The sequence below is a fragment of the Centroberyx gerrardi genome, chromosome 11 (assembly GCF_048128805.1).
Source record: "Centroberyx gerrardi isolate f3 chromosome 11, fCenGer3.hap1.cur.20231027, whole genome shotgun sequence".
NCBI classification, from domain to species: Eukaryota; Metazoa; Chordata; class Actinopteri; order Beryciformes; family Berycidae; genus Centroberyx; species Centroberyx gerrardi.
In genome coordinates, this window is record NC_136007.1 from 2,252,683 (window position 1) to 2,267,457 (window position 14,775).

Consider the following 14,775-nt stretch of genomic DNA (forward strand, 5'->3'; position numbering starts at 1 on the left):
GTCAGGACCCGTTTTTCCACCCATCAATAATAATCTAAATAGATGCCACGGAGTTGTGAAATCAAAACATTTACCAGGAAAATATTCAAATTTCTCACATTTAATATAACATCCATTTATTGATTTTATTTGTTGTTTGTTCTTTCAGAAACTCTTGCTGCAGCGTGCCAACGTGAATTCAAATCTAATCTGAAGGATAAGTTTCAGTGTTTGTTTGAGGGGATTGCTAAAGCAGGAAACCCAACACTTCTGAATCAGATCTACACAGAGCTCCACATCACAGAGGGAGAGAGTGGAGAGGTCAATGATGAACATGAGGTCAGACAGATTGAAGCAGCATCCAGGAAACCAGCAAGACCAGAAACACCAATCAAATGTGAAGACATCTTTAAACCCTTACCTGGAAGAGATCAACAAACCAGAACATTGATGACAAAGGGAGTGGCTGGCATTGGGAAAACAGTCTTAACACAGAAGTTCACTCTGGACTGGGCTGAAGACAAAGCCAACCAGGATATACAGTTCACATTTCCATTCACTTTCAGAGAGCTGAATCTGCTGAAAGGGAAAAAGTACAGCTTGGTGGAACTTCTTCATCACTTCTTTACTGAGATCAAAGAAGCAGGAATCTGCAGGTTTGACAAGTTCCAGGTTGTGTTCATCTTTGACGGTCTGGATGAGTGTCGACTTCCTCTAGACTTCCAGAACAACGAGATCCTGACTGATGTTACAGAGTCAACCTCAGTGGACGTGCTGCTGACAAACCTCATCATGGGGAAACTGCTTCCCTCTGCTCGCCTCTGGATAACCACACGACCTGCAGCGGCCAATCAGATCCCTCCTGAGTGTGTTGACATGGTGACAGAGGTGAGAGGCTTCACTGACCCACAGAAGGAGGAGTACTTCAGGAAGAGATTCAGAGATGAGGAGCAGGCCAGCAGAATCATCTCCCACATCAAGACTTCACGAAGCCTCCACATCATGTGCCACATCCCAGTCTTCTGCTGGATCACTGCTACAGTTCTGGACCATGTGTTGAAAACCAGTGAGAGAGAAGACCTGCCCAAGACCCTGACTGAGATGTACATCCACTTCCTGGTGGTTCAGTCTAAACGGGGGAATGTCAAGTATCATGGGAGAGCTGAGACAGATCCACACTGGAATACAGAGAGCAGGAAGATGATTCTCTCTCTGGGAAAACTGGCTTTTGAGCAGCTGGAGAAAGGCAACCTGATCTTCTATGAAGCCGACCTGACAGAGTGTGGTATTGATATCAGAGCAGCCTCAGTGTACTCAGGAGTGTTCACACAGATCTTTAAAGAGGAGCGTGGGCTGAACCAGGACCAGGTGTTCTGCTTTGTCCATCTGAGCATTCAGGAGTTTCTGGCTGCTGTTCATGTCATCGTCTCATTCATCAACTCTGGTGTCAATCTGCTATCAGAACCACAATCAACATCTTGGCGGTCTACACTGTTAACAGACAAGTCCAAACTAAATCACCTCTACCAGAGTGCTGTGGACGCGGCCTTACAGAGTCCAAATGGACACCTGGACTTGTTCCTCCGCTTCCTCCTGGGTCTTTCACTGCAGACCAATCAGACTCTCCTACGAGGCCTGCTGACACAGACAGGAAGTAGGTCACAGACCAATCAGGAAACAGTCCAGTACATCAAGAAGAAGATCAAGAAGAATCCCTCTCCAGAGAGAAGCATCAATCTGTTCCACTGTCTGAATGAGCTGAATGACCGTTCTCTAGTGGAGGAGATCCAACAGTACCTGAGATCAGGAAGGCTCTCCACAGTCGAACTCTCCCCTGCTCAGTGGTCGGCTCTGGTCTTCATCTTACTGTCATCAGAAGAAGAGCTGGACGTGTTTGACCTGAAGAAATACTCTGCTTCAGAGGAGGCTCTTCTGAGGCTGCTGCCAGTGGTCAAAGCCTCCAATAAATCTGTGTAAGTGCATCGATAACTGAAAAAATTAAATACATCATATTATATTTTCGATATATATATATATATTGTTTATCATTATATATATGATTAATTAATTAATTAATTAATTCATATAATAACTATAATAATTCATGTTTTTTTTCGTGTCATGCGAAATGAATGGCCCATCCCACATGAGATTATATAACACAATGATTTGCAAACAAAAAATCACCATATAGGGCAAGGCTGGGAGCCCTGGGTGGGTACTATACATTTCTAAAAGTAGAAAGTAGTTTTATTGTTCTGTAGTCTATTTCTTTATGGAATAAATGTGGTCAATACAAGCCCTGGCCTTATGGAAGCCATTCTGCTCTTCTGCCAGCAGATGTCTCTTTTCTAAGAAGACCATTAAAGTCTCTCATTGAGTATGGAGGAATGCTACGTTTTATAAACAGTGCTAATCAAACTAATACCTCTATAATTAAGTGGAACTCTGGAGTCATCTTTATGTGATTTTGGAATTGGACTTAAAATATATATATATATATAGATATTGTTTTTTGTTTTTTTTGTTTTTTTCAAAGTTCTTGTTCATCTTCATCACTAACTCTTCTTCAGGCTGACCGGCTGTCAGCTGTCAGAGAGAAGCTGTGAAGCTCTGGCCTCAGTTCTCAGCTACCAGTCCTCTAGTCTGAGAGAGCTGGACCTGAGTAACAACGACCTGCAGGATTCAGGACTGAAGCTGCTCTCTGCTGGACTGGAGAGTCCACACTGTAGACTGGAGACTCTCAGGTCAGATCCATTCACAGTTTCTCTCAATTGATTTGACACATTTCTCCAAACTAGGTCCATTCTCTCAAAACAGTATCTTGCAGGATTACTGAATCTTCAAAGTGACCCTGTAAGAAGCCATTAGACGTGCATTTTCAATTTTACTCAAAATAAATCTTGGAATTTTCCAGAATGTGTTTTATTCTGACACAGCCAGTAACCTGGATGATTTAGAGAAGATCATCTTCCAGTGGGAATCAAACCAGCATCCCTGGCATTGTTAGTGCTACACTCAGCTCAGTGCGAAACACACTGTAAACTCTGCTTTTAGATAAGGGCGACATAAATACAGTTAATCATTAGTAGTAATATGAAAGCAGTGTCCAAAAAACAGACAATCATGACGTTAAATATAAGAGAATAACATTTCCATATATTTTCCTGTCCATTAAGGCTGAGTGTCTGTCAGCTGTCAGAGAGAAGCTGTGAAGCTCTGGCCTCAGTTCTCAGCTCCCAGTCCTCTAGTCTGAGAGAGCTGGACCTGAGTAACAACGACCTGCAGGATTCAGGAGTGAAGCTGCTCTCTGCTGGACTGGAGAGTCCACACTGTAGACTGGAGACTCTCAGGTCAGATACATTCACAGTTTTGTTAACTGACTTGACACATTTCTCCAAACTAAGGTCCTTTCTCTCAAAACAGTCTCTCTCAGGTCAGGATTCTTCAATCTGCAAAGTGTGACCATGCCAGTTATACATCAGGATTTCAGAGATATTTTGTATCTGCATTTTCAATTTCAATTTCACTGGATAGAAAGTTTTGGATTTTTCCAGCACTTGTTTTTTTCTGATCCAAATTCATATACACATCCATGAACATGAAGGATTTAGAGAAGATCGCCACTGCTCTGATATCATGTCATTTAGATGACTTCTGTATTCCTGTCTCCATCATAATTCACTGTCACATCTCCAGCTTGTTCTGATTACAGCAGCTTGGATTTTAACTAGTGCTAAGAAGAGATCATATATCCCTAAGTTTAGCATCTCTCCACTGGTTACCAGTTAGATACAGAATTAATATTAAACCTGCAATAAGTGATTTCATACCCTGTAACCAGTCCTGAAGCTAACGTGTGCTACGTGGAGATTTCCGTGAGACGTAATGATATAAACAAATATCACACAGCAGCAGCTGTGTTGTTGTTTTCACATCTTTCCTAAGGCTTGTTGTCATGTTCGCTCGAGTTGTAGCTTTTCCTTTTTTTAAAACTAGCTTGTCTCCTCGCTTGCCCCCTCCCCTCCCTGAAAATAATTCTGGTAATGGTGAATCGATGAAGCGAGCGAGTAAACGTTTTCAAGTAGTAAACTTGCTACCTGCCTCTTCACTTGTCATTGTGGGACATGTGACCTTCAGCGGGAGAAAAATCTGGCAAAGTGAGACTGGTAACCGGAGATATTTCTCCATAGGTACGTTTATTTGAGCCATTAGCCTTTATGCACGGTTTGTCCTTAGGGGCTTCCGTCGTCCAGCAGTTTTGCTGTGTGTGTTTACAAAATGTGTTGAGGTTGCTGTCTCCCTCTAGTGGTCAGAAAATTGCTTAGTGTAGCTTTAAGGTTTCACTGATCACATTGAAAGCATGACTAGTTTTGTCCGTGAGTTCCACTGCAGAGCTCTTAGTTCCCTTTGAGCCAGAGAGCAAGCTGAGATCTTCGGCTCCTTCTGACTTTCCTTCAGTCTAGACTCAAGACTGAAGGTGAAAACACTTTTGCCATCAGGGCCTCTAGACTGTGGAATTTTAAACTTTAAATCTGCTTTATATATCTTACTGTTCTTCTTTGTGGCTTTTTGTAAAGCATAACATAGCATATACCATTTGGTGGATGTATTTATTCAAATCAATTTACAGAAGAAAATAAAAATATTTTTAAAGTTCTTGTTCATCTTCATCACTAACTCTTCTTCAGGCTGAGTGACTGTAAGCTGTCAGAGAGAAGCTGTGAAGCTCTGGCCTCAGTTCTCAGCTCCCAGTCCTCTAGTCTGAGAGAGCTGGACCTGAGTAACAACGACCTGCAGGATTCAGGAGTGAAGCTGCTCTCTGCTGGACTGGAGAGTCCACACTGTAGACTGGAGACTCTCAGGTCAGGATTCCTCAACCTGGTCAACACATGAACAGTTAAATCCTGCTTTACATTCAGGTTAATGTCACCTAACCTTTGTGAGTTTGTGTGTGTGTGTGTGTGTGTGTGTGTGTGTGTGTGTGTGCAGGCTGTCAGGCTGTCTGCTCACAGAGGAAGGCTGTGCTTCTCTGGCCTCAGCTCTGAGCTCCAACCCCTCCCATCTGAGAGAGCTGGACCTGAGCTACAATCATCCAGGAGCCTCAGGAGTGAAGCTGCTCTCTGCTGGACTGGAGGATCCACACTGGAGACTGGACTCTCTCAGGTCTGGAGAGGCAACGTCTGCTAGAAGGCTGAGAGTCACACACATTTTCTCTGTCACACTGAGAAGATGAGGAATATTGATTAATGCTTAACAGGAGATATGACTGATGCTGTATGGAAAATCCTTCATATTGAAGGTTATTAAATGTCCATGTTTCCATCATCAAAGATAATCTGCTGGTCTGACTTTGTTTATTCCCCCAGTGTGGACCATGGTGGAGTGCAGTGGTTGAAACCAGGTCTGAGGAAGTGTAAGTGTGTATTTAGTTTGATTCATGAAAACACAGCAACACACATTCAGTTATTCACATGGTGTAGTTGCAGTTTCTTCTGTATGTCCTGAGCTGCTTTTAACTGTTGAACCCCCAAAAAACATATAGCTGATGTGTGACTACAAAAACATTCTTTACTCCATAATCTTAATTTTACGATTTATCTAATTATACAAGAATAAAATCCAATGAAGCACTGTCTGCAAAAGCAAATAGTTTGCTCTGAAGTTCAACAGCTTTTCTCTCCAATAAATTAAACAAGAATGATGATGTTTATTATGAACAAATGAGTGAGGAGCATCAATTTAAGGCAATTAATATTATGTATGAAGCATTTTGTGAATACAGGTTACACCAACCGAATAAGTTAGGAAATAATAGTAATACTGAAGTGTCATCATATCTATAACAAAATATATAAAGTCTAAATCTAATTTAGTTTTTGTATAAATGGCTGTTAATGATAGAAAGTTCATTTACACAGCAGTATGTGACGTCCATTCATTCAAATCCTGCTGTGAATAAAGAGGATGGCCGACACAATGTGTTATCATGAAAGTGTTAAGAAATTAATGATCAAACTGTTAATAATTCAACAAATAATAAACACAACAGGTGTATTAGATGAGAAGCTGCTGCTGTATTGAGTCTTGTTCTCTCATCAGATGCCTGTGAACTCACTCTGGACCCAAACACGCCATTCACTATTGGTTGACTTACACTTCAGCTACTGCAGCTTTACCGTTCTATAATTAACTATGACTCTAATTTCAGTCCGGGCAAGGATTTCTTGAGTTGGACTATAACAGAGTCAATTAATCCGTTCATATCCTTCCTTCAGTTGAATCTTCCTCAGTGTCTCCATCAGTCTGAGGTCAGATTCCTCTCTGCCTCCATAAAGCTGTGAGAGAGAAAACAGATTCCTCCCCGTCGGGGAATTGAACCCCGGTCTCCCGCGTGAGAAGCGGGAATAGTAGAGCTTAACTCTCTTAACTTTTCCAATTCATTCTCTATGGTAGTTCTTATCACTACGGATGTAATATATTTTTGGCCACAAGCGGGTTTTTGGTGGCGCTGTTTCCACATTTTGGATAAGAGTAAGAGACTCCGTTTACAGAGTGAAGAGAGTGAGACAGACAGAGCAGCGGCAGCATCGAGCAAGTTGTTTTCTTATTTTCCGACACATTTTACAACGACAACAACAACAAAAACAACAACAAAACGTCAAACTTATCAAACGTAAGTCGGGCCGATTAAATTAACGTTACCGCGTAATTCAACCTAAGCTTCTTAGTTACGTATGAGCAAACTATATGTTTGTTTTAATGTTGTCTTAGCCTTGACAGGTTGAAACTCGATTTGTTGTTAGCTAGTACATTAACGTTAGGTGAGTATATATCACGTATTAAGTAAAAAATCACCTTTTTAGAACTGCATATTAGAATATGTGATTAATGTCCTCTACTACGTTGTGCTTTTAGTGTGTTTTAGTGTTACCTAGCTACCTGTGCTGCCGTTTTTAACTTAAAGTTTAAGTTTGATTATCATGAAAAGCGCGCCATACATAAAATGTATTATTATTATTAATAATAATAATTGTTATGCCTTGTACAACTAGAGGCGTTGTCAATTTCTTTCTTGCTGACACTACCACCATAAACATCCTGTCGTAGTTTATTTCTTTGTCCCTTTGATTGTGTCTTATCTTGAAGAATCATAATCAGTCTGAAGCCTTTAATGCCATCATGCTACCATTCACCAGTTCTCAGTGTGAATATCTTGCTACAGTCGTATTTCGGGCAAGCTTAGTGTACATTAAGAATGCATAAACAGACACTACAGCATGTCTATCCTATACATGTAAGATGGGAGTTTGCAAAGTTTAATTGCTATGACGAAAGGAATATTTTATTAGCCTACTGTTATTAGCTGTTACATTAATACATTGTGTCCTCCTATCTATCTATCTATCTATCTATCTATCTTACTGTATGCCTGCCTGTCTGTGTAATATAAATATATCTATGTAGTATAAAATTATGTTACCTAGTCATTATGAATGTAATTCTGTCATTTTTATTATTACTGTGTAATATGCATGGTGTTTTGCTGTGTACAGGAAAGAATGAAGAAGACCATCAACTTCTTCCCTGGAAGGATGAAGATCTCTTTCAGGAAGGGTCCATCGGGCCATCTACGGCAGGACCCCTCTGATGAGGCCATGAGGATCAAAAATAATCCTGCGCTTCAGGACAGGTCTCCCCCTCAGAAACATGACCTTGTGAAGACCGATGCTCTCACTGTGGTCCTTCTGCCTCCACACCTACATCTAGAACTCTAGGTGAGCTCACATAAATATGCAAACACGTGTTGTATGTGAACGTTTAATGTACTTAACACATTATTGTTATTGTTTAATCTCCTAGCGATGGAGGAGGATGAGGAGCTGGAGAGAGGGATGTTAAATCTGTCTCCATCTAAATTTGTCACTGAACTACGTAGGTGGATCTAATTTATCCTACTATAAAATGAGGAAAACTCTGTCCGTCCGTCCGTCTGTCCGTCCGCATCCATCCTCCCGATGCATAAGATGAGGTAAAGACAGATGCATAAGGCCTAAACAGATGCATGAAGCATAACAAACTTGAATGTGTGGGGAAAATGACACTGAATTTTTTTCAACAGCATGTAGGACAAATCCAACAGCTACTGTTTCCAGACCTGCTGAGCCTGAGGACCCCACTGCGACCATTTCTTCTGTGAAAGGCATTTATTTACTTCTCACTTTAATCCATCTTTTATGCTATTCCAATTGTATTATGTTTCATTTTAAAAATCTATTTATCCCGTAGCCACAGCGAAGGCCCTGTTGCCGGTCCCCCCTCAGCTGCTTGCCATTGCCCCACAGCTTGGGATAGAGGAGCAAGCACCCAATGTGTGGAGACAAAGTATGGCATTTTCACATAAGTAGCCCTCTTATACTACCAGTATACCTCACATAAACATCAGTTACATTCTGATTAATCCAAATCCATTTTTAATTGCGTTATCTACAGTACTCATGTGATAAGTAATGTTATGTAATGTTAATATCTGCTTTCTGGTTTGTTTGTTTTTTTTCACTTTTGGTGCAACTTCTTTTCAAAGCACACAGAAAGCCAGTCTCCCAACAGCAGCCCCATCTCTTCCTGAAGGTAGATGTTTCATTTTCTTAAGCGCTATGATAAAGAATATGTTAAGCAATGTTCATTACTTTAATGTCTTTATTTCACTTGCCTCTCTGGTTTGTATCTCACCATCCTAGATGCATCATCGCATAATGTTGCCTCTGTGGAAGCACAGGAAGACACAGTCCTTGTTGAAGGTATTTATTTCTGTGACATTGTTTTACAGTCATTCATTTGGAGCTGTCTTTTTTTCATTGTGTATTTAGTGTATTTTTGTGTTGTATTGTGTTTGTGTTTTACAGCTCTGCCATGTCCAGCCCCTCCTGTCGAGCAACCTGGAGCCTCTGTCCCTTCACATACCCCACATCAGCCTGCAGCCTCTGTCCCGGGGTATAATAAGGATGTTGCCCAGTGGAACTGCTCTCAACAGCAGGCAATCTGGATGAAGACTGAGTTGGAGGCACTGGGGCTATGGCCAGGGTCGCGTCCAGTACGCCAGTAGTAGTACTACAACTAACATTTTTTTTCAATATCAATTGATCTGTCGATTATTTTTTCATCCTCAAATGTCTTGTTTCGTCCTACCAACATTCCAAAACCCAAAGATATTCAGATTACAATTATATGAAACAGACAAAAGTAAGAAAATCCTCACATTGGAGGAGCTGCAACCAGAGAATGTTTGGCATTTTTGCTTGAAAATTACATAAAAGATCAATCATCAAAATGGTTGTTGATTATTTTCTGTTGAGTTACTAATCAGTTGACTAATCGTTTCAGCACTAATATTGTATATATGTTTATGTACGCACTATTTACTGTATAGTTACTGTATATATCACTTACTGTTCATTAGTTGTATATATAATCTATTTTGGCGTGTACATTTTTGATTTTGTGTGTTTTGTTCAGAATTCAGCTGTGTGTTTTCAATAAAATATCTCAAAAGGATTACTGTGGCTGTCTTTACTTAATAGGGGTAGAAAATTAAATAATCACGACATTTTTATTCATATGCTCAACTGTACACTTCCATCAAAGGAATAAACATCCATTGTTGTGCCTCCATTGTTGCCTCATAGGCAAAATATAGGCCAACCCTACTGTAATATGATACTGTCATGATGCCATAATATCATACTGTCATAACATTTGGAAATTAGTGTCTTATTTGCATAATTATTATGGAATGTCAGCCTGTTCTTCAAATTTAATTTGACAAATAGCAGCATGTAAAAGTAGTAATATCTAAATTTTAAATCACAAGGTTTTAATTTCATTCTAGAAGATTAAATATCTTACCGAATGATTAGTTGTGTGAATAGCATTCAGTGATCTTTACACAGACTATATAATGTTTATCAAAAATAACAAAGTTAAGAAAATGTATGTATGAAAAGAAGATAACCTAATAATATTTAATAATGATCATTAGTTAATAGTAATGATCATCGTCACTCTGGGCCAGGACACTGCTGAAAAGGATTGTCAGCGTCATCTCAAGACAGACTACGGGAGTAAATATTTACATATTTACTATAAGATGGTGCATGGTAGCTGTATAAAAAACGTCAAAACACCATCAGAACTTTGTTCCAGACGAGATTCGATCCTCTGCTCGCATGAGAAGACAACAAGAGCTTATTTCATCATGAAAGCCCTCTACAGCTATCCGCGGCTGGCCCCCGCGTGACAGGCGGGGATACTGACCACTATACTAACGAGGAGAGGTGCTTGAGATAGGCACCCGGTCACGTGGTAGTGACACTTGCGGTAGTTTCCTGCTCGATCTCTCTAAACCTGTTTCCATTCATTCTCTATGGGAGTTCTAAAACACTACGGATGCGATATATTTTTGGCCACAACGTGGGAGTCTATGGGCTGGTGGCGCTGCTCCCACTTTTGCCGGCTAGTTAGAGAAACACTAGGCCTCTGTAATATGGGAATATGGCAATGAAATATGTAAATACTAAAACAAATCTAAAAGTTTAAATGTTTAAACTCAACTGGTACTTGGATATTCATCTAAAGTTCTAAAGAGATTATACAGGAGAGGAAAAGGATAATTTGAACCAGGAGGAGACACCTGGCTTCCACTTTTTCCATCCAACCATTACAGTTTTTTCTGATTGCTTAGGCACTATCTTTGAAACTATAGGCTATTTTTGCAAAACTCTACACACTAACCACAAAACCTTACACCAAACCAGCAAAACATTATACATCTCTTGCAAAAGTAAACAATTCTTGCAAAACTCTTCAAACTCTTTTAAAACATTGTGTTTTTGCGTCAATACAGTACACACAAACCATCATTTGAATAAGCACACGAAGCACCAACTACGCACTGATAGTATAAATGAAAAACACCTTTTGCTTTTTCTGTGTGCAGGGCATAGCAGTTTGCAATACTGTAAAGTTTTGTCATACATGTAGTAACGTAAACACACATACACACAGGTATCCAAATGTGTAAAGTATGGATGTGTATTCCGAACATAACACACTATCAATACAAATAAGGGGGAAAAGTTTTTTGTTTTTTTTCTTACTGTAAGAAAAAAACAAAAAACCTTTTTCCCCTTCTTTGTATGTGTGTTTACTACATGTATGACAAAACTTTACAGTATTGCAAACTGCTATGCCCTGCACACAGAAAAAGCAAAAGCCACAAGTGTTTTTCATTTATACTATCAGTGCGTAGTTGGTGCTTCGTGTGCTTATTCAAATGATGGTTTGTGTGTTTGTGTTGACGCAAAAACACAATGTTTTAAAAGAGTTTGAAGAGTTTTGCAAGAATTGTTTACTTTTGCAAGAGATGTATAATGTTTTGCTGGTTTGGTGTAAGGTTTTGTGGTTAGTGTGTAGAGTTTTGCAAAAATAGCCTATAGTTTCAAAGATAGTACCTAAGCAATCAGAAAAAACTGTAATCTGCTTATCCATCCTTCATGGAGCAGAACAGGCTGTTGTGGCCTCCATCATCTCTTCATGACGGTATATGACAGTGAATCAGAATCTACTGCGACTGCTTTCATTTTACTCTGATTTAGTTCGCTTCTTCACATCATTCAAAGCTCCTACGTCAGTGATTTTCAACCTTTTTCATTCATTCAATTTCAGTTTAGTCCACATTAGAGCCACAGACCCCCATTGGATGAGATTTTGTCTCTCAGACCCAAATCTGAGGATATTTTTATTGTTAGATATTATTTGTCCAGAATTCCATGACTATCTGTACACAAAGACGCATTTAAAAAAAAAAATGTTTTACTACTGAGCAATATAGGCTACATCCTATATTGAAAATGTCTTGAATGGTTATGTAACATTTAGAATAAAACTACTGATTTTGATTAAGACATTTTCAAAAGAAAAACAGAAACCAGAAAGAAACCAGAATCAGAAACCAGAAAGAAAAGAAGAAAAAATGTAAAAAAATAGCCAACATCATTTTTGTGGAAATTATCGATCGATCAATCAATCAATCAATCAACCAATCTTTAATAGCACATTTTGAATGCAGCAAAATGCACTTAACATAAGAGATAAAAAATATGCATAAAACAATGATATGCATAAAAATACAAAGGGGAATTTAACAATAAAAACATGATGCACAATAAATAGAAATGGAATAACATTCACTCTATTGATGCCTTGCAGCAGGATTCTAAATTCCATTGGGTTTGTGGTTCTTGCTCCATTGAAATCTATGAGAGAATCAGGGAAAACTCAGTTTAAAGCAAAAGGAAAAGTATCTGTCAACTAAGAAAGAAGTTAGTGTGCAGTAATGTCATGCTGCTATGTGTTATAAACCATTATTTGAAGGAAAGATTCCATTTAGTGTAACCTTTGTTTGTTTGGAGACCATTTCTCTGACCTCTGTGCTGCTGCTTGGCTGCAGAAACAGTTGGTTTACATCTAGTGTTGAATCTTGCCAGTTTTTTAATTTGTTAGTATAAGTTACATTAAAAAAAATCAGAAAAAATCAAAGGAGTTTTTTTTTTTTTTTTTTTAGAATATTTGTACTTTGGATTATATGTAGCCTGAAATGATGCTACTCCTAATATTTCTAGTTTACAGCTGCAAATGGTTTCCTTTGCTTAAATAATGTTTTTAACTGTTTGTCTATCATTAATTGATGACATCTATCATAACAAATAAACAAGGAAACAAAAAGGTGTTGAATGTAATCACACTATTTTCACACAGAATTGACTGTTCCACGCAGGAGTATAATCTATTCAAGCAGAAACTGTTTATTTTTTTTAGGAAATAGCTAGATTTTGTTAATTTTAAATTTGTTATGATAGATACAAATTACAATTATAGATAACAAATTTTAAAAAAAACAACTTTGCTTTCACTAAGAGTTTGTTGGTTCATTGGTGCCTCTCTTGATCATTCAAAGCTTCTCCGTGATGTAATGGTGTTGCACCACTAAGAACCATTTAAGAACCAGAATTATTCTGTCTGTAAATTAAATTAAACAGATGTTTGTAAAGACAGTAGATAATACATGTTAACACACTTTATCACAGTTTTCAAACAATGGACACCTGAAACAAACACATTTATCTTGTCTGATTTGTTGCAGAGATAATTCCCAAGTTGTCTTTTCTCTGTTCCTATTAAAATATTCAGCAAGAAACAGGTCCATCTGAGATAGATAAGTAATAGAAAAAAATAATGTATTTCCAATTAAAATCCTAATTAAAAATCGCAATTTTTTAATTAGGATTAAGTATCAAACAGAAACACTGTGACTTGCAGTAGATTCAGTACTGGGATAAAATCAGGGACAGTGGAACCAAAACTCAAATGATCTCCAAGCAGCTGCTGTTTAATAAAATCACAGAGTAAAGAGGCTGAAGTGGTTTAAAAGGTACATGGAATGAGGCTGAGGAGCTGCTTTGCTTACCAGGTATCAAATAAATTGATCTTTGGAGTCAAGGTTTACATAAGATAAGATATAAGATACTTTATTGATCCCCTTGGGGAAATTCAGGAAGAAGGCTGATCTCCCCAAAAGAAGAGTCCAAGGCACACTTCTTTAAAAGAAGAATAGTCCAATTTTGGGGAGATCAGCCTTCTCAACCACAAACAATGAGCTTCATTCCCCTTTTTACCCGTTGGTTTAAAATTTAGTTTTCCATGAAAAAAACAGATAAATACAGAATGACATTTCAGTCTAATTCACTTAAACTAGAGAGCACAGCAGGTTGGATCACAGTGCATTAGAAGTTTAGCCTATATTATATAGTCAAGTTGTTTATGTCCATAAGAGAAAATAAATGTTTGGCCTACTTTCATGTAAAATCAGAGAATATCACAAACTTTAACAAAATATCTTTTCAACCTCCTATTATGTTTGGGGTCATGACCCCATTCAACACTTAACGTCTCTAAAAACATGATTAGCTTTATTTTTTCAGCTTGATACTCGATTACTTTTCCTAATGTGGAAAACTGGTAAACATAAAGTGTAACATGATGACGTTTTCAAGGTCCTGTACACATTTTGTATACAAGAGTGTTGTATACAAAATGTATACCAAAAAACGTATAAAAACTTATAGAGAAAATATAAAAGTTTTACTCATGTTTTCTTCCTCTTTGTTTTGACTGATAACTGAGGGAACTTTCCCATGCCATTTCTGATCTTTAAAAAATATTCCCATACTTTAGGGCCCTAACATAAGACTTGTAGTTTTATCAAGTTTTTATAGTTTTATCTCACCTGAAGATGTTCTGCCAGTGAGCTCCTGTCAGCTCTCTAAAAGACTGTTTTGGTGACTAATTTACTTTTTATTGGTGTTTTTTCATTATTGACTACCTGCTATGTGTTACCTGCTGATGTTCTGAAGTGTAAACTTGGGTAACACTTTCAGTTACAATTATTTTTGTTGGTTGAAATTGCTGGGGTCAATTTGACCCCAAACATAAGAGATTTCTGTTAATTTTAACATAATAGGAGGGTTAAGTGTCATTAATCATGACTGCAGCATTCACCGGAGCCAGAAAGAAAACGGCTCAGGAACAATCTCTCACAGAAGTCACCGCCAGATCAGTGTGTTTACTGACACCAAACAATCTGCCGATTAAAACAAAACAAATCACCCCAATGCAGTTCTTTCACTTTTATTCCCTCGTCAGACATTTCTGCTTACTGGACAACTAGTGTTGTTTGGA

At 38.3% G+C, this 14,775-nt stretch overlaps 2 protein-coding genes across 2 annotated transcripts; both read left to right on the forward strand.

The window, feature by feature from the left end:
• Positions 1-235: 235 nt before the first annotated feature.
• On the forward strand, positions 236-2,766 carry LOC144541809 (protein NLRC3-like). The gene is made up of 2 exons (XM_078286894.1): positions 236-1,952; positions 2,553-2,766. Exons 1-2 carry the CDS (start codon positions 430-432, stop codon positions 2,755-2,757), a joined length of 1,728 nt encoding a protein of 575 aa, XP_078143020.1. The 5' UTR covers positions 236-429; the 3' UTR covers positions 2,758-2,766.
• Positions 2,767-3,105: 339 nt separating this feature from the next.
• LOC139929916 (uncharacterized) lies at positions 3,106-7,757 on the forward strand. Its single transcript, XM_078286686.1, has 6 exons — positions 3,106-3,110; positions 3,159-3,332; positions 4,671-4,844; positions 4,972-5,145; positions 5,349-5,430; positions 7,536-7,757. Exons 1-6 carry the CDS (start codon positions 3,106-3,108, stop codon positions 7,755-7,757), a joined length of 831 nt encoding a protein of 276 aa, XP_078142812.1.
• Positions 7,758-14,775: the final 7,018 nt, after the last annotated feature.